The sequence below is a fragment of the Sinocyclocheilus grahami genome, unplaced genomic scaffold, assembly GCF_001515645.1.
Source record: "Sinocyclocheilus grahami isolate Dianchi unplaced genomic scaffold, SAMN03320097.WGS_v1.1 scaffold124.1, whole genome shotgun sequence".
NCBI lineage: Eukaryota > Metazoa > Chordata > Actinopteri > Cypriniformes > Cyprinidae > Sinocyclocheilus > Sinocyclocheilus grahami.
This window is the reverse complement of record NW_015505303.1, coordinates 342122-362874: the sequence shown is the minus strand read 5'-3', so window position 1 is coordinate 362874 and position 20753 is coordinate 342122. Positions and strand designations below refer to the sequence as shown.

Below are 20753 nucleotides of genomic sequence, written 5' to 3'. Positions count from 1 at the left end.
AGCTAAAGGCTATAAACTACTACACCATGGTCACATGACTTAAACGTCACCACCATTAAGCTTCCGACAACTCTTTATTTAAGCTTGAGCTTGTCTTAATCAGGCTTTTAACCAAAAACCCATTCAAAAAACACTTTGGGACGATGGAGCCGGATGCGCTAGTTGTTTCTGGGTTTTGGCCTACAAAAATACATTATCCCTGCAGCACTCTGTGCTCTCATTTACTATTCCCTGCATTACTCCTCTACTATAATCTACTGATCCATAAACTGAGATGCAAGAATACATTCAGAGTTACGTTAACATTGTGGGGCTATTCGTTAGCGGTTAGCTGATAAGTGTACATCGGTTGTGCACTCATTATTGAGGGGCATCATGGGATGTCCACTACTGCCACTACAAATGCTGTCACCTTTAATAGTGCACTATAAAAGGGTGTAGAGGGTGCTTTCAGACACAGCCGTACTCAGCGTCTTGGTATCTGCTGTGCACTTTTCACCAGATATGTAATAAATTGTATAATTTCCATACAGAAACATACTGCTGTATTTTACTTTAATCCAAACAGCCATACCTTACCATACCTGAATGAGGCATTACAAGTCATGTAGAAACAAATCGAACTTTTAAGGTGAAATCCAAAATGTTTGGGGACGAGACAAATGTACGAAAAATGTCCTGTACACATTTCTCCAAGACTCAAGAAATTGAGATGCCAGCCGCTATGGCACAATCAACATTGACAGTGGTTGATTCGAAACACTATTCAGGCAATGTGCATACAAAACCGTGGCTTGGTTTAGACATTATAAACATTGATTCAAGTGTGCACAATTACAACAATCACTTTTCCAAACAGGAGGGGATGGGGGAGGGGCTTGACATCATGACAACTTTTCATTCCACCGCAATTCACTGTACACTGTCATTCCATTTGCATCAGCCAGTGACATCATCAAAGAGGGCTGCCTAAAAACACTAGATTTTGACACTTAGAAATTAAAGGTAACATGTAAAATGACAGAGGACTGTTATGTCGCTGGATGGAGGGGGTATGTTACAAACACACGGGCTAAAGGGGGAAATGCCACATGAACATCTTCAGTTCTTCAGAACATCTCAGCCAGTTGAACCGTTTCTCATGTCTGCCTTGCCATTTTTGGTTTTGGATTGGTTGATGTTTTTCCTCGGGCGTATGTGTCAGTTTATCATGCTCCTCAGTGCTACATGAAGTGCATCTGGAAAAAAGGAATCGTTTAATCACAGGTTACAAGTACAGGTACGTACTGAAGTACAGCCGTCAATATAATCTTAAGGATGCTCTTGAGCGACTATACCTGAGCTCCAGGGATTGGGGTGAAAGGATTGGTGGTGCGCAGGATGGGCTGGTTATATATCACAGGCTGGGGAGCCATTAAGGGCATTGACCCCATCTGGCCCACAGGAGGAGGAATCTACAGAGCAATGAAATGTTCAGCGTGATCGTTGTACTTGAGGGTTCAAGTCCTGTTGAGAAGTTCTTAAAGGGTTAGTTCATCCAAAAATGAAAATTAGCCCATGTTTTACTCACCCTCAAGGCATCCTAGGGGTATATGACTTTTTTCTTTCAGACAAATCCAGTCTGAGTTATATAAAAAATTATCCTTGCTCTTCCAAGCGTTGGAATGGGAGTAGGCGGGTGTTTTTTTCAACAGTCCAAAAGACATCAAATAAAGTGCATCCATCTATATTAAAACGTGTTCGGAATTCGGAAAAACTTAATTACGAATCAGGTGTGTTCACAGAACTATAGTCGGAGCAAGATGATGATGTACCTTTTCGTAAAATCAACAGAATTTAAAATCTACAAAATGATGAATAAAGAAGGTGCATCGGGTGTGTTCGCTAAAGGTTCTCTAAATTGAATTTTTATATATTCTATTGTTACTGTACAATACAATGGTATTTTGTACATGCAACTTAGATTTACCTTAAATTAAACAATTATTTAATTATTTTTAACACATTTACCATTAATACAGACATGTTTTTCTCACTGACACACCTCTTATCTCGGAAACTCTGGAAGCTCAAGTAAGTAAACATTACTTGAACGTGCCATAGTTAAGGATTCAGGTTCAGTCACAAAGGTTCATTGGCTGGCGACACGAAAAATTTTATTTAATTTTAAATAAAACAAAACGTACATTCATTAATGATGTATTACATCAATCAAAAGTGTACCATGGTTTCCACATATTTAAAAGAAATGTTTCCTGAGCACCAAATAAGCTTATTAAAATGATTTCTGAGGAATCATGTGACACTGAAGACTGGAGTAATGGCTGCTGAATATTCAGCTTTGCTATGCCATGAATAAATTGCATTTTAAAAGATAATCAAATAGAAAACAGTTATTATTTATTTATTATTTATTTAGTTAATAGTTATACTATTTCACAATATTAATGTTCTTACTGTATTTTTGATCAAATAAATGCAGCCTTGCATTAAAAATATTATCAAATATATCGATTAAATAAAACATTAAAATATATACAGCTGGTGACATCACACTTCTAAACAGTAGTGTATAAAACAGTTAATATATATTGAACCCTAAATATTATTAAGATGTCAAAATAATCAATTTGACATGATAAGAAATGCCTACCATCCCATACACAGGCACTTGGGGGGTTGTCATTGGAAATGCAACCGGAGCTGGTGCCTGAGAAAGACAAATATTGAATAAATAAGAATTAAATGTATAGAAATAATTGTAACTGGTTTATTTTGATAGTTCTTTAAATTTAGCTGATTCAATTATGTTTATGTACAAGCAGGACTTACATAGCCAGTATAAATCATTCCATTCTGTATCATTACAAAAACATGCAGAAGAGAGAAAGACAAAGACATTATTGACAATCACACAAAACTAAGAACTTATTTTGTGTTCTGTGTAGTGCACAGGCCAAGTTGCTCGGATTTTGATTTGCAAACATATTGTATTCAAACATATCGAACCGAAGAAGCAGATTGAAATTTCCTAACAGGAGCATGCCTTGAGCAATAAGTCAATTTCCATACCATCTGTGGCATCGGTATGGGAGCAGGGGCCAGGTGTGTGTGGCTCCAGGGAGCCGTGCCATTCATGGCTTTAGACTGCCAGTGGGAACCTCCAGACGATTTCTTCTCCAAATGAGTCCAATGAATTTCTGGCCTGAAAAGAAAGGATTCCTACGTCAGACTGTTACAGCTGTACTTCATATAGCAACGACGATTGTTTATGTTGTCAATAAACCTAAAATATCATTAGCTTTACATGCTAAAAACCTTACTTTTTAGCTGGGGGTCCTCCAAAATGTAGATCTATGACAAAAGCAACATATACATTTACATTACAGATATTACAGTCCGTAGTGTTATGTTAAACTGCCATAGAAACAAAATAAATGAGACGGCTGAAAGACTCACTGCCCATGAGATTGGCCAAGGAGGAGTCCAGATCATTAGTGAGTAATTTTCCTCCATTGTAGAGCTGTGTGCCTTGACTTTGGACCTGCGAGGAGAGGTTGGGCTTCAAAAGAGCTCCTTTTTTTAAAACCAATCTGGAAAACAAAAAAATAGGAAACAAGTCAATTATTTTTATTCCCAGCTCAATATGCAGAGACAAACATAAAGGCATGCATATCAATTTCTCGCTTCAATTGAAGTTAAATTTGATTTAATGCACTACAGGGTGGTATTTCAGACACAATCAAACTGGTAACTCGTCTGTTTCAACTACAACTGGTTCATAAGAGTCATTTGTTCCTGAATCAGACTACACTGGTCATGCTGTATGTTTTGATTTACTAAAAATAACTGGTTCATAAGAGTTGTTTGCTCGTGAATCTGACTACACTGGTTGTGCTGAATGTTTTTGATTCTCTAAAAAATAACTTTTCATAAAAGTCATTTGTTTAAAATAGTACTAAAATAGCTTGTTCATAAGAGTCATTTGTTCCTGAATCAAACTACACTGGTCGTGCTGTATAATTTTGATTCAACAAAAATAACTGGTTCATAAGAGTTATATTTGTGAATCAGACTACACTGGTCATGCTGTGTGTTTTTGATTCACTCAAAATAATTGGTTCATGAGAGTTGTTTGCTCGTGAATCTGACTACACTGGTTGTGCTGTATTTTTCTGGTTCACCAAAAATATCTTGTTCATAGGAGTAATTTGTTCCTGAATCAGACTACACTGGTTGTGCTGTATGTTTCTGATTCACTAAACAGATCTGGTTCATGAGAGTTGTTTGCTCGTGAATCTGACTACACTGATTGTGCTCTATGTTTTTGATTTGCTAAAAATAACTGGTTCTTAAGAGTTATTTTTTTGTGAATTGGACTACACTGTTCATGCCGTATGTTTTTGATTCACTCAAAATAGTTGATTTATAAGAGTAATTTGTTCCTGAATCGGACTACACTGGTCATGCTGTATGTTTTGATTCACTAAAAATAACTGGTTGATGAGAGTTGTTTGCTCGTGAATCTGACTACACTGGTCGTGCTGTATGTTTTTGATTCTCTAAAAATAACTGTTCATAAGAGTCATTTGTTTGAATCAGACTACACTGGTCACACTGTATAGTTTTGATTCACTAAAAAAAGCTTGTTCATAAGAGTAATTTGTTCATGAATCGGACTACACTAGTAGTGCTGTATAATTTAGATTTATTAAAAATAACTGGTTCATAAGAGTAATGTTTCCTGAAATAGACTATACTGGTTGTGCTGCATGTTTCTGATTTACTAAAAATAACTGGTTCATAAGAGTGATTCCTTCATGAATCGGGCTACACTAGTCAAGTTGTTTTTCATTTACTAAATAATCATCTGGGGCCGGATTCAAGAAACTTCACAAAATTTCTTATTTCTTAAAAAGATTTTCGTGAATCCGGCCCCTGGTTCATAAAAGCACGGGTGTGTTTTTGAGTATGAATTATCTGTTTGTCTAAAAAAAATGGAAGATGGAGGGGAACCTGTTTTTGCATTAGTTCGAAAAATGACACACTTCCCTTTTAAAAGCCATTCAACTTATCATAAAAATATGTAAAACACTCACCCGATTGAGTAGAGAATGTGCCATAAAACAAAGAAATGAAGAAAAGGCTAAATTAACATTGTATTAAAGAAAGTGCCACAACATTCAGAATATAGAAAACAAACAGAGACAGCTTTGTGCCAGTTCAATTACCTCCCCAGCTGTTGTTACTGGCTGGGAGGGTGGTTGTCTGAGTAGGGGTGCTGGAATTGTGTTGGAGATCAAAATGGTCATTGGTGAAGTTGTGCACTCTGTTTGGGATAATCAGGAAAATACAATTAAATCTTGTAATGGAAACACAAGCACTTATGCAACTTTGGTCTCACTTGTCATTGGATAAATGTGTTTGCTAAGTGAATAAATGCAAATATAGTAATACAGAGTAATGTTATTTCATAATAAAGTGTCACTACACTAGCAACACTCCAGAAAAACAGGCCTCATGTACCCATTTGTGATGGTTAGATCAGGTGGACTGGACAGAAGCTCAGTGGCACCGCTGCTGGTGCAGCTACTGTTGGCACTGCCCTCAGACTGGCCGCTGGGGGATATTGTTGGGGTTTGCATGCCAATGTCTTTGAGCTGAACAGCCTGCAGAACAGAAATAACAGCAGAACTTGATGACATTGATGCCGAATGTTTCAGAGAACACGTAATTGTCTGGATAAAAATATGCAAAAGGGAATGACTTTGAAAATATGTTTCATGCTGTTGTGAAGTTGGCACTCATTAGCAATTTGACAGAAATATGAAGCGATAAATGAATTAGATTTCTTACCTTTGCAGGCTGTAGTCTGTCACCCTCCACCTCCCTATGAATGCAAAGCCAGAATGATTTACTGGAACGTCTGATAGCAGCGGATACATAAACAAACAAACCAATTGCGCTATTTAGGCAAGTTTCGGTGTGTACATTATGAGGATCTGTGAAAACCTTACTGTGAGAACCAGAATCACCATGACAACATGATTATGAGCTGAACTGTAATGACCATTCAAACTGGCACCTAATTTTGGGCCAAGTGAATTCTGAATGCAACTTCCAGAAAAAAAAAGTATTTGTACTTTTGACAAAGCTGCATGATTTGTCTAAAATGCTGTGGCAGAAATGAATAAATCTTCAATTTCTGATAAAAAATTTATTTTGAGATTTTTTTTGTGTGTGGGAAGTCTACAATGTCTAGATAGCATAACTGTTTATTTTATTATTATTTTAGTTATTTTTTGTGATGAAGAGAATATAATATAAATATGATAAATATTTATTTACATTTTATAATTATATTTTAATAATATAATAAAAAATGTATTATTATTTATTTTAAAAAGTGTCATGTGACGAAAATCATAAAATAAAAAGTAGACCTATAAAATATAGTCTTTGACCCTCATGAAATCTGTAAGTTTTTAAAACTATATGAGATATTTTTAGATCTTTATGAAAAGGCAAGTTTGTTTCAAGTCAAATAGAGTACCCCAATATTAAAAAATAAATAAATTAAATAATTAAAAAGATTAAGATGTGTAAATTCAAGATGAAGGGGAGTATTTTTTTACACACAACTTATATTATAAGCAGTGGTTCTCAACCACTTCCAAGGGGGCCTCAAGATTAACTGAAATGATTTTGAATTAATTTTTTTTACATTACATCACATTTACATAAAACATTTTTTTAAAGGGGTCATATGATGCGATTTCAAGTTTTCCTTTCTCTTTGGAGTGTTACAAGCTGTTCGTGAATAGATAAGATCCCTAAAATTGCAAAGACTAAAGCCTCAAACCCAAAGAGATATTCTTTATAAAAGTTAAGACTGGCCCACGCCCTCCTAAAACGCCTCGTTTAAACATGACCCCACATGTCTATGTCACAATGTGGGAAGATTTGCATAATGCCACCCAAATGTTCACACAAAGAAAGAAGGCGTAACTTTATTGTTGCTGCTACCGCCGCCGCCATGCTGTGAAGACGCTGTGTGTTTCGTTGTGAAAGCGAAACTACTTTTTTTGGCCTTCCAAAAGAGGACACAACTAGAAATCAGTGGTCAAGTTGTATTTACAACACTGTTCCAGAACAGTGCAAACCAAATATTCAGATGTGTGCAACACATTTTATGGAGGACTGTTTCCTGATCCTGGGAGAGTAGACTACAATGCCGGCTGTTCTGCCTCACAAACTGTAAGTACGTTTTTTATATTTAAAGGATTTGCCACTGACGATTCAAACGCGAGTTTTGAGCAGTGTAGAGTAACACTTGTTGTTTGTCATTTCTCCGATCACAAATGCAGACATGGTTTTATGTTAACGCGGCGCGATGTAATGCAACATGTAAAAAGACAGTATAAGTCATTATAATCTGTAATTATGTCCCCACTGGATGCAACAAATGCCTCGTTTATAATAGGTTTTATTGTTATTGTCTCGTCATGCCGGGACACAACATCACAGTATGGTAAGGAGCGTAACATTTCTGTCACACGCTTGAGGTATTCGGCCAATCACAATGCACTGGATAGCTGGCCAATCACAGCACACTTCACTTTTCAGAACGATGAGCTTTGTAAAAATCGACGCATTTCAGAAAAGTGGGGCATAGAGGATAAACAATAATGTACAGTATGTGGAAAATAATGTGTTTTTTGAACCTTAAACCGCATAAACACATTTCATTACACCAAATACACAAAATAATGTTCTTTTTAGCAATGTCATATGACCCCTTTAAAATAATGTTGTGGGAAAAAAGGGACCTTGGAGTCAAAAAGTTTCAGAAACACTGATCTCGAGCGATTAAATTAAAATGATGGTTGAAAACTTTTTTTAATGTGTGAAATCATTATGAATACAAAGAGTACCAATAACTTGGAAAAAGAAATTCCAAGAACTTGGCAGATGTTTATAAACTAGATTATTATAATTTTTTATCCTATTCATCAGGCTTGACGTTTGTATTTGTCATTGACCTGCATCCAGAATTCCAGTATAATTTCAAGTACCTGCTGACGGTAGAGGCATCTTTCATTTTCTTGCCCTCCAGAGAAGCCAGATGTTGTTCCAGAGCTTCTAAGAGACTGCTGGGAGCCTGGTGGTGAGGTCGAAAAGGGATGAGGCAACACAGGTTTTAGGCAATACAACAAAATGGTTAAAAGCAGCAGCAGCAAATGACACACATATATACCCAAACACACAAACATTTGCACTTCTCTCTATGAATCATAAAATTAGAAATTGATGCAAAAACTACATATATTTATATTCTATCATTTTTATTCTTTCTCTCACACACTCATACCTTCACACACACAAAGGCTGCGTAACTAAGAGAACCTAATAGTGGTCATGAGATTCTGAAAACAAAGGGGAAACACAACAGAAGTAATTCAAGTGGAAACGACTTAAGCTTAAAAGCTACGCATGCAAAACAATATTTGTTTCCCATGCAAGTTCTCCAACAGGCCGTTTAAGACCTGTGAAGTCAACTGAGATCACTCGAGAAGAATTAAAACCATGAAAAACAGAAAGCAGACTGACCTACAAGGGGGGTTTTCTAATCATGCACAGGATATACAGTAAATGCACATACTGCACAGGTATCAAAAGCCACAGCAGAACCTGCTAATCTTTGGATTCCACTTGGATTTCTTGGAAATAAATCAGGAGTAAAACCTGATTGTAATGTCTGCATCGCCATTTTGATGGATTCCCAAAACACTTGGAAGCCAAAGCAGGTTAACCAAAGAAAGGCAAGCATTGAGTGAGCCCACGCCGCCAGTATTTTATGCACGTATTGCACTTTCATCCAAAAGGAGCAACGTCAATTGAATCGAAACGCCGGCCGAAAGGATTCGGCACACGGGCACTTGCGTCCGCTCTTACACAACGTTTGCCTTTGGGCCACGAGCTGTGTCCGGTGTGCATGCCAATTCAGAGGAGAAAATTTCATGAATAACAAAAGAGCAGATTTCTCAGACGTGTCATTTTAAGGAAAACAATAGAGGGAGCATTCTACTGAGAAATCTGAAACATATGCAACGAAACAACACACTATTAAAGGAGAGATAAACAAGGAAGAGAAGTTAAGACAAGGGTACTACAGGAGCAGGAGTATACAAAAGGCCGTGATGAATATCTAGCTTACAGACAAGAAAAGGCACTTAAATAGGACTCATGAAATAAGCCTAATCAATGGTGCTAATGATAGAATACTCGAGAATAGAACGCAGGCCTTCTGAATACTGCTTCAGCTTAAGAAAACAAGGCACTCCTTCCAATAAAATGTTTTGTTAAAGTACCACTCTAGTGTGCCAGCCCAACACCTTCAGGAGTCCCTGTCCAATGTAAATGAAAATGTCAAATATGCCAAATGGTGGCAAACTGAAGGGGGACGTCAATGCCCGGCACCCTGGCAGAATTGTCGAGAGATGCTGGAAAAGCAGGTCTATATTTGGCAGTGCTGCTGACTATATTAACTTCATGAGGTGCCAGGCAGAATTTAGTCCCCAGCTCCAGTTTTAAGGCATTCTTTTAGTTTAGTGCACATTCACTGGTCTTCCCAAGAAGCTATCCAAGCAGAATACCCTACCAGTACAGAGATATATGGCAAAGGTGAGTGTGTACAGGTTAGGAGAGCTCTTTATTTATCGAAGCTGTGCCCACAACATCAGACTGGCCACGTACAGCGTGGCGGAGATCGTCGCACACGCACCATTTAGCCATATATCAATCGGTGTAAAGCCGCCTTTTCGCTGTCTCCGACAAACGACCGACCAGAAGTCGCACCAGACCACATGTGACAGATGTTGTGTATTCCAATCTATGAACCATGAGTGCGACGTTTCGCCATATTTTTTAAATCTTAAATAAACACCCTTGCAGAATTGGCGGCAATAATAATTAAGTCCAAAATAGTCATCTAATAATGATTAAAACAACTATTTACACTCATAATATATAATTTTCTCCAACTGCCATTTGTGAATAAATATTCATTCATTCGTTGTTCTTGGTGTGTACACGGAGGGTAAATGCAGTCGTATGCGAGTGTCGGAGACGGCGAAGACGCGGCTTTCGAATTACAAGCCGTCAAATTTCTCATGGGTATATGCCAGTAAGAAATAGTGGCTCGAGGGGCAAGCACTAAGCTTTAATGAGACCTTAATTGACTTTTCATTGCTAATCAAATGTGGGTATAATCAAGGCAACGGCTATCAGAGATAGCACCTGTAAAAATTCACATAGACTAGCTTTGGTACCCATTTACCTCTGGCGACAACAGAAAATGCAAAACAGCACATCTGATTCCTTGGGAGTGCGCGGGTATGGAGTAAGTTTCTTGAGGCCCCTATCCTAAAAGTCTGATAGATGAGGGGGAAATCAAAAGAAATCAGGGCTGGGGATGATGGTCTATGGGGTGAGACGTGAATGAGAGATCAGGGTGAAGCCACATGAGAGAAACTGAGATGAAATGCACCACTAACCTGTGAGAGATCTGGGATGTCAACCTGATCAATTCCAACTTGCTGTGACACAAAAGAAAAGGAAGGGAGGGAGAACGGAAAACAAAACGTGAAACCAAACGGTAAAAAGAGGAAAAACCAAGGCACGTGGAGAAGGGAGAAAGAAGAATTAAGAAAAAGAGCCATTACTCCATGCAGTGTATGAAAACCAAAAACGAAAGCATGGACGACTGGATGGATGGATGGACACACACAGACATTGAGGTTGTGGCGGAGATGGTGAGTGAGAAGACACTTGTAGGTCAATGGTGAGATATTTACATGACTAGGTGAGAAACATCCAAAAGAAACACACAACTAATGTTGACTTTGGAAAAAAGACAAGAAAAACAAATGGCATACACACATTGTTATACAAATAAAGAAATGTGCTCTTAAAGTCAACTTTAGTCAGTTTTTGGATAGCACTTCACCCTTTTCCTGAAGTCATATTATTCAGCCAGAAAGCAAAAAAGAAAAGGAGAAAACCCAAAGAGAGAAGAGAAGAAACCAAAAAAAAACTCAAGAAGGATGTGCTTAGCATTTTCCCCCAATATATGCCTCCATACACATCAAAATTATGGGCTTTACAGACAAAAGTAAACAGCTAAATTCCAACCATCGCACTGGCACAGTTGTCAAAAATATCATGTCCTTTATCAAGGTGCCCGGTGTTCATTCATCTATACAGAATCAAAGCTTTATCTTTGCAGTGTGTCTTATCTTGTCATTAAAGCAATTATTCATCCAATAGATCCAAATTGACAACTGTGCCTGCATCCAAACTGCAAAACAAAGGTTCAACTCATCGTTTGCACATTAAAGGACTGTCGTTGCAGTCGTGTCATAGCTCTGGTCTTGCTGTTGTTGAGAGGGACAGATAGATAGAGAGACTTTCTGCTAAGGCATGCAGTGCAGGCACCAGAACAGGCAGCATGAGGGGGGGGGGGGGGCCTCTGATACAGGTTCTTGGACCAAAAGGCAAGAGGGACACTTAGCAAAAAAGGGCCTGAACAAGATGAGCCCAACCATCCCATGCATGGATTATATCTGGAGACGTTTTACCTCTGCCACCTTGAGAAACTCTGAGAGCTTGGTCATCCTGATAAGAAACCTCTTGTATATTTCCAACGCCTCTTTGCATTGATTCTTCTTCATATTAAAATATTTCTCTTTGAAGTGAAGAAAAAAGCAAGTTAACATTTCTCTTTGAAGTACAAAAGATATTTCTAAGACATATAATATATTCATATATAAAAGTTGCTGTGACCAACAACCTTTGCGCTGCACATTCATATGCATACTCAAACTACTGAATTACTGAAATTACATGGATCTTTGCTCTGAGGTGAATGCATTACCTAGCAGATTAATGACACCTTCATTGTAAGCAGCAAAGATGCGGATAGAGTCCTTGAAGAGCAGCGTGAAGGCACAATTGATCACCCCATTGGTCAGTTCATTAGAGCTGGCCTACAGGGAAGCACAAAGTCACAATCTTTGTCAAAACATTTAAATACTGGCTTGCTGTATTTCTGCATTCCTACTAGGCATCTATAAATCATCTAGCAATATCAAGCTTCCAAACTTCTACTAAGAAGGTCTCCAAAGCGCCATAGAGGGGTAAGTTGTTACAAGGGTTGTATCTCAATAACAGTATGGTTAAGTGAAAGGTTCAACTATGTTTTCAAAAAGATTTTTCATAAACGTCAGGTAGGGGAAGACTGAAAGTTTTGGTTTTGTGTGTTTTACATTTCATAATTTACATTATTTTTATTTCTTTAATCCAAAATAACAGTTATTATTATATCCTTAATATCCATATCAAATATTTTATTCCTATATCATATGTTATATTTTTGCAATTGTATAATTGTATAAATACAATTGATATGCATTATCTATACTACATATTTACATAAGTATTGAACACATCACCATTTTTCTCAGTAAATATATTTCTAAAGGTGCTGTTGACATGAAATTTTCACCAGATGTCGGTAACAATCCAAGTAATCCATACATACAAAGAAAGCAAAACAAATAAGTTCAGAAATTAAGTTCTGTGTAATAAAGTAGAATGACCCAGGGGTTTTGATAAATCACGGTCGCACCACTGGACATTTTTTTATTCATCTAGATGAAAAAAACACTCAAATCTTTTAGAATTTAAATTCTAATATGAATTTATGTGCACACAACATTCTTAATATTTGAACAATTGCAATTATTATTTTTGTATTTGTCGAAAATCGTCATTGATATGATATATGATTTGACCTCTGTCATTGCCAACAAAGTGTATATAACAAAGTATTGAGATGAAATTTTGTTATTGACCAAATACTTATTTTCCACCATAATTTGCAAATAAATTCTTTAAAAATCCTACAATGTGATTTTCTGGATTTTTTTTCTCATTTTGTCTCTCATAGTTGAGGTATACCTATGATGAAAATTACAGGCCTCTCTCATCTTTTTAAGTGGGAGAACTTGCACAACTGGTGGCTGACTAAATACTTTTTTTCCCCACTGTATATATATATGCCGCATTATTCATATACCATTAATGTGTTATAATAATATAAAAAACTTTTCAACTCATCAACTCATTTTTGTTTACTTACTTGTGCTGTTTAACTTTTGTATAAATGCAGTATCACATGAGTAGCCATGTAATATCTCTCTATATCAGCATGGCTGTGATTTTCTACAGCCAAATCACACTCATGCTGATATAAAGCTGTGTGCACATTGTGGTGGCAGAAAAACACTGATAACAAGTGGGAGTAAACTCCATGGAATAAGAGAATTTGAGAATAAGAGAAGAGATTGTGCCTTTTGATGTCAGAATTGGAATGCAAATCATTTTTATAGAGTACTGTTGTCAAAGACGCCATTTGAAACTCAATGCAGACGTTTAAACAGACAGACTATGAATGAAACCTGCTGATTACCCTATTTTAAAAGCATAAATTTGATTTAAACAATAGGTCTACATAATATTCACATTCGCAGTTCATATGGGACATATTTTATTTACAGTTACAGCATGAAATACTGTTTAAACCTATAACATTTTACATAACATTTACCTATTTTATCTCACAATTCTGACTTTTATTTCTCGCAAATGCAAGTTTATATCTCCTAGTTCAGACTTTATAACTCTATTTAACAACTGCGAATTTGTCAATTCTGAGGAAATGTTATGATTCTGAGCTGAGGGGAAAAGAGAAAATGACGAGTTGATTTTTCTTATCAGTATTGTGACATATAATCTCGGATTTGGAAGAAAAAAGTCAGAATTGTGAAATATTAACTCAAAATTACCTTTTTTATTCTTTTATTCCATGGCTTCCATAGACCGCTACTTTAAAACTGAGATTTTCTACCACCAGATAGGCTCCGCCCACAAAAACACTGAAACTGGTCTATACTTTGACAACATTCCCTTGAAAAAACACTCAAATCCACATGTGTTAAATAATGCACGATATTTAATTTAAAAAAAGAAAAGAAAAAATGACAGTCTGTGAAATGCTGTGTTGTGTAAAACTGCCGAGACGGAATTCATTTTATTTGTTTTATTCACACAAAATTTTGGCTTTGGAATCTGAGATATTTTATATCCTGTACCTCAAAGTCCAGAAGGGCGTCCAGCTGATTCTGAATGATAGGTAGAGTCTTCATCAGCTTTTCTATGCTCATACTGCGCATCACGCCATCCGTCCTGCGCAGAACATATTAATGGTGTGAGGTTATACATATTTGAAACTGACAGGTGTGACCACAACTGTACACCTTCAAAAAGGCTGCCGTTCTTTCTGCAGTAATGCTGCCATTTGTCTTATTTGGCTCATTAAGGAATATTTCCCCAGAGCAGACGCCTCACCCTCTCTTCATCTTGGTGAAATCAGCTGCGACGAGTCTGTAGGACAGAGCCCTCTCAGTCAGATACCTGCTGTAACGTCTAATGTAGATGGACATATCATAACCTAGAAGAGACGTTCAGTGATACAGTGCTTTAGGCCACTTAAAGCTTCACATACAGCATAAATCTGATGAGAAGGTTCAAAAACAAAATTATTATGAAGTATTAACCATAAAACATACCTTGTAATGCGCCTTTATCTACGAAATTATTCAAGTTAAAGAGTGTGCTTCTTGATGCAAGGTACTGGATAAACCTCTGGATGATAAAAAGCAAGTGCAGAGTTATCGGTAGAGCAAACTGAGCACAATAACAACAATAAAGATCTACTGAAAAACATAAAAACAAGAAATATTATGTTTCCCAGCTACCTGAAAATCTGACAGAATGGTCCTGGCAAGTACTTTTACATTGATTTTGTGACACACTACATTTCATTGAGAAACTGACAAGAACAACAAGAATTCAAGCAGCGACTCTTACCTCATTGCCGTACATCATGAGGTGGTGTGTAGTAATGAGAGCTTTAAAGACCACCACCCAGCTTTGATTTGCTGTCCTCTCAAACAATGTGTCAGCCAAGTGAGGTATATTCACGTTCAGCTCATTGGTGCAGTGCATTAGATCTGCGGACGGTGAGCAAAACAGAGCAGAAACAATGACTGTACATGATCCAGGACTATTGTATTGTGGTTGAAAAAGTCTGTGGACCTACTTATTAATTCAGTAGGGTGCAACGGGGCTAAAGGCCCACCTTAAGAAAAAATGTGCTATTCACTGCACCTAAAATGCATAATTGCAGAAAAAATATATACATATACCATTAATGTGTTATAATAATATAAAAAACTTAAATGAATCAACTCATTTTTGTTTACTGCACCTAAAATGCATAATTGCAGAACAAATATATACGTTGTATTGAACATTAATGGAGCTACATATTTTGTGTGAAAATAAATCATTCAAGTTGTTTATTTTGTTTAAAAATCGTATAAATGTATGAGGTGGCAAGAGGGGCCACACACGGGGTAAAAGGCCCACCAGCATGGGGTAAAAGGCATACAAATACATGTTTTAAAAAAAAATAATGTCTAAGTTAATACTTAAAGTTAAAAACAATCACTTTAGCAAAGTTTGTACTATTTTCTGCTTATTTTGAAAAATAAAAGAATTAATTTTTGTTCAATAAATATACTGTCATTAAAATATGTTTTAAAATACAGAAACAAAATAATTTTAATAAGTAAAGATTCTGAAAGTATTGAAGGAGATCCAATAATAATTGAATATATATTTACAGTAGTAACAACAAATGATATTTTATTATATGATATGATGAATATCATGTTTTTAAATATGATGGTTTCATTCTAAACATGGTGATTATCTCTAATATGGACACCCAACATAATATATGATATTTACCATCTGAATCTAACCATGCCGTGTCAACAAATGGAAAAGTCAGCCATCTATTAATTATCATGTTAATTACTGTGCACCCCAACAGCAGGGGCGCTTTTTACCCCAAATACCATACTTTTACATATTCTTTCGTCATTTAAAAACTGTTGCTTTAATTACCTTAAACCAAACTGAAAATCATAAAGTAATATATGCATTAATTTTAGTGATTCTCATTTGCTACTTAAATCTACAACATTTTTTTAAATATATAAAATATTTGATTAAGTAAGCACAGAATCAACTTTGCACTGCAGCGTCAAGGATCAGACAATTATACATAAAAGTCAGCCATCTATTAATTATCATGTTAATTACTGTGCACCCCAACAGCAGGGGCGCTTTTTACCCCAAATACCATACTTTTACATATTCTTTCGTTATTTAAAAACTGTTGCTTTAATTACCTTAAACCAAACTGAAAATCATAAAGTAATATATGCATTAATTTTAGTGATTCTCATTTGCTACTTAAATCTACAACATTTTTAAAAATATATAAAATATTAGATTAAGTAAGCACAGAATCAACTTTGCACTGCAGCGTCAAGGATCAGACAATTATACATGTGCATCTTGAAAAGCAGCTGTTTTGGAAAGTGCTACGCCACGTTTTTGTGCCATCTAGTGGTTTAGATGTTGTACCCTACAAAAGTCTGAGGTTAGAATGATTTTTTTTAACAAATGGAAAAGTCAGCCATCTATTAATTATCATGTTAATTACTGTGCACCCCAACAGCAGGGGCGCTTTTTACCCCAAATACCATACTTTTACATATTCTTTCGTCATTTAAAAACTGTTGCTTTAATTACCTTAAACCAAACTGAAAATCATAAAGTAATATATGCATTAATTTTAGTGATTCTCATTTGCTACTTAAATCTACAACATTTTTTTAAATATATAAAATATTTGATTAAGTAAGCACAGAATCAACTTTGCACTGCAGCGTCAAGGATCAGACAATTATACATGTGCATCTTGAAAAGCAGATGTTTTGGAAAGTGCTACGCCACGTTTTTGTGCCATCTAGTGGTTTAGATGAAAATAATATCAAAGGCGCCTTTAGCCCCGTTGTACCCTACAAAAGTCTGAGGTTAGAATGATTTTTTAAAAATAAATTAATAAATTTATTCAACAAGGACTGCATTAAAGGGATAGTTCACCCAAAAAATGAAAACACACCCTGAAGTTGTTCCAAACCTGTACGAGTTTCATTCTTCTGTGGAACACAAAAGAAGATATTTAGAAGAATGTGAGTAAACACTTGATGGTAGCCACTGACTGATCAACTGTTTGGTTATTAACATTCTTCAGAATATCTTCTTATGTGTTCAACAGAAAAAAAAGAAACTCATACAGGTTTGGAACAATTTGAGGCTGAGTAAATGATGACACATTTTTATTTTGGGTGAACTATCCCTTTAAATTGATCAAAAGTGGCAGTAAAGACATTTACAATGGAATCGATCTGAATTCTTCTGAATCTTCTATTCATTAAAGAATCCTGAAAAATGTATCACATTTCCATAAAAATATTACACAGCTGTTTTCAACATAATAATAATAATAACTCATAATAATAAGAAATGTTTCTTGAGCACCAAATCAGCACATTGAATTCTGAAGGATCATGTGACACTGAAGACTGGAGCAATGGGTGCTAAAAACTCAGCTTTGCCATCACAGGAATAAATTACACTTTAAAATGCATTAAAACAGAAACCTGCTCTTTTAAATTGTAATAATATTTCACCATATTACTGTTGCACTGAATTTTTAATCAAATAAATGCAGCCTCTGTAAGAATACAAGACTTCTTTCAAATAATTACAGACCCCAACATTTTGAACAGTAAATTTGTTAAAAGAAAAATAACGTTTTTATGCATTTGAAAAATTATGTGGCCAACGAACAGGCTATAATGAACAAGGTTAGCTATTTCAGCTACACCCATCACTAACAGCATAAAATCAAGAACATAGTCGTCCAATTTACTTAAACGTTTTAGTAGAAATGAGTGTACCAAAACCCCTTCGGGGGTCAATAAATGAGAAGTCCATAAAGAAATGATTTATGAGTGAGCGAGTTTATGAATAGCCTGCGCAAAGCCCAGACCTGAACACCTTACAAATGAATCGGAAAGCTGACTACGAGCCAGAGATGCGCTTCTGTGTGAATAGGAATGCATCCCTGCATCCATGTTCCAACATCTAGGAAAGCCTTCCCAGGAGAATGGGAGCGGTTAGGAAGGACTAACTGATAATTGCAATGGTTTTGAAATCAAATGTCCAATAATCAGGTTGTTTTGTTCAGGTGCCCACATTCGTTCAGTCATATAGTTGGTATAAAACTCTATAGTTAATCTAGATGTCGTTCCATAGCTTTGTACAAATTGGCCAACAAATCATTCTAACGACATTCTATGCATACTCACAATATTTATCTGTTGTCTACTTCAGTGGCTCATAATTATATAAGGTGAACTGCCAGAAATGTGATGTTTCACTGTAATAGAACAATCCGTACTGATGCTGGTCTGCTATCTAACATGACATTGCTTGAATAGCGGTTACTAAAAAGTTACACTTGATTTCTCTCTAATTAACTGATAATAGAACCTGTGTCAGTGAATGCTAGCACATATACAGAGACCACCTGCTACCTTTATTACTTTGAATGAGCCTGGCAGTTTATTAGATCTGCAGGCTGCTTTCTTTATGTCCCCCACAGGACATCTGCTCTGGACTCATTAACTGACAGCTTAATTGATAACCCGCTTCATTAATCAGCTACGCTCAGTTATTATTAGTGAATTGAAGAAAATCTCATTTTGACATGTAAAGGAAGGTGCACCTTCAAGTCGTGTGTTAGGTGTCCATTCTGACTCATACAAAGGTGGGATTAACAAAAAACTAGAACTGCAAATACAAATATCGGTCATAGCGATCACCTTGCCAAGATAGTGATGGCATTCCGATTTCAGAATCAAATCTTTCTCCGTTGTTGTGACTCATATCAGTAAACAGGATTTTTTTTACATAAATATCTACACTATGCTTCTTGCAAATAAAAAACAAATGACTAATTTAACAAATGCAATGCAGCATATAAACCAGATTAAGGTTAAGGTGATCCAATATGAAACACCTAAACTACAAACACCACTGCATTATACTGCTGTCACCTTCAATGACTCAGACTAGGAAAGCAAACTGTGCAAGTCAACAATGGAGAAATACAAACAGCAACACCAACATTGAAAACAGGAATTAAGATACAAATCACGAGCAATCTGATCCTTGCATTGTGTACGCAAGCTATGCGTAGTGTGCATCATGCTATGCCCTTGACATTGTATGTTTCCTATAGGATTGAATCATGAGCACGTTGTCTACATAGGAATCTGCATAATTATCTAATAAGCATCTAGTTGTGGTATCTCCAATGTGGCATGCATAGAATCAAAATGATTCGCATGCATTTCAAATAAATAACGTCAATTTAAATGGTTAAGAGGTCCCTGTCGTATGCAAATTGGTCAGTGTGTCAATCACGCATTTCTAATTTGCATTACGTCCGTACGGGACTGTGAACGTGCCACGGTGACCTTCAGTTAATTGATGAAATGAACTCTATAACGGCTGTCCAGAAATCATCATCTACTGTAATCATTTGAATGTCCTCGATTAGGTTGTAAATAGCAGCAAATGAGAGGCCGGCAAAGAGTGAATGTATGACAGCCGAAGCACAGTGCAAAACACAACGGGTGACATTTCGCAGCGTTTTTCTGCTTTAACCTACAATCAAGGTGCTTCTTCTTGGGCGCGCTGGCTTCGTGCGTCGTGGCCTTGCACACGGCTTTGCTGATGGCAGATCCGGTCATGCTGTGCTGAGCCGCGGCGATCCGGTCCGTGATGGACTGTCCCGACATATTACGATTTTCAATAAATCGTCTCTCAAACAGATCTATTCGCTGCAGGGGTGTGTGGGAGCCCGCTCCGTGGGCTTAGTCGGTCTTGCGGAGAGCGCTACCCTGATACGAACCGGACACGGGCGAGGATGCTCTGACATTCAGATAACGGCAATCACCGCGCGCTGAAACGATGACAATATAATGACCGATCGTTAATTAAATAGGCCTACCAGTTAAGCACGCGCAAAAAGGACACTATGTTACTCGCTAGCCTCCGGTGTTGCCGGTTAACCATGCAATTGCTGTTTGAACGAAGCTAACTACGATCTCGGCGAACGAAAATGAAAATCGGAGCGTTCTCGACGTCTAGCCGCGGAAAATCTCGCCCTGCTTCATTGCATGCGCGGAGCCGGTGCATCAGGGAATTTGATACCAAGCATCATTTTCCAAATTCCTTCGGCGGCCTTACGCGCGTTATATAAATGCATGCGCTTCTGAGAATACGAAATAGTATGTGGATATTATCCCAGTCGAACAGTTGCAGCAGTGGTCCTAAATGTGAAAATTCAGCATCTCGTTTGATGAAGCAACAATTCCAATTTCCTATAGTTAACAGTCGGACGCTCCGCGCAAAATGGCAGTATGAGAATCAGGTGACTGGAGAGGGGGGCGATTGGCCTGTGTCAGAATATCTGGGGTGGGCACCTTAAGGTGGAATTTCCGCACTGCTTTAAACCCCCTCTGTGCATAGATAAGAATGCATCAGACGGCCATTTCAGAGTCTTTAATAGTGCGTCTTGCCTCTTTTCATTGCACAACCCTGAATTGCGCAGGGCTACAATATCATATTCAAGAGCTTAC

General features: G+C 36.9%; 2 protein-coding genes across 3 annotated transcripts in view; one reads left to right on the top strand and one right to left on the bottom strand.

The window, feature by feature from the left end:
- The window catches only part of phka1b (phosphorylase kinase, alpha 1b (muscle)), a 33224-nt gene extending 25090 nt beyond the window's left edge, over positions 1-8134 (top strand). Inside the window, exon 34 of the mRNA XM_016278640.1 lies at positions 8122-8134. The gene's annotated coding sequence lies outside the window, so the exon portion shown is untranslated. The remainder of the gene's footprint in view (positions 1-8121) is intronic.
- On the bottom strand, positions 539-20521 carry LOC107590042 (phosphatidylinositol-binding clathrin assembly protein). Of its 2 annotated transcripts, XM_016278641.1 has the most exons (19): positions 19781-20521; positions 14992-15134; positions 14691-14766; positions 14470-14572; positions 14214-14307; positions 11936-12047; positions 11640-11746; positions 10557-10598; positions 8076-8161; positions 5857-5890; positions 5527-5669; positions 5232-5329; positions 3460-3576; positions 3324-3354; positions 3073-3205; positions 2833-2856; positions 2654-2710; positions 1338-1454; positions 539-1238 (listed from the first exon to the last, which is right to left on the bottom strand). In XM_016278641.1, exons 1-19 carry the CDS (start codon positions 19908-19910, stop codon positions 1224-1226), a joined length of 1662 nt encoding a protein of 553 aa, XP_016134127.1. In that variant the 5' UTR covers positions 19911-20521; the 3' UTR covers positions 539-1223. The 2 variants fall into 2 exon arrangements, with proteins under 2 accessions (XP_016134127.1, XP_016134128.1); XM_016278642.1 differs by lacking the exon at positions 10557-10598.
- Between the last annotated feature and the right edge of the window lie 232 nt (positions 20522-20753).

What these genes read in the sequence shown, in the direction of transcription:
- LOC107590042 (XM_016278641.1), bottom strand. Translation starts at nt 19,910, where the DNA reads ATGTCGGGACAGTCCATCACGGACCGGATCGCCGCGGCTCAGCACAGC. An exon ending in AGATAAAGGCGCATTACAAG is followed by an intron (nt 14,573 to 14,690) that starts GTATGTTTTATG and finishes CGTCTCTTCTAG; the next exon opens with GTTATGATATGTCCATCTAC. An exon ending in TTCACCAAGATGAAGAGAGG is followed by an intron (nt 14,308 to 14,469) that starts GTGAGGCGTCTG and finishes TGTTCTGCGCAG; the next exon opens with GACGGATGGCGTGATGCGCA.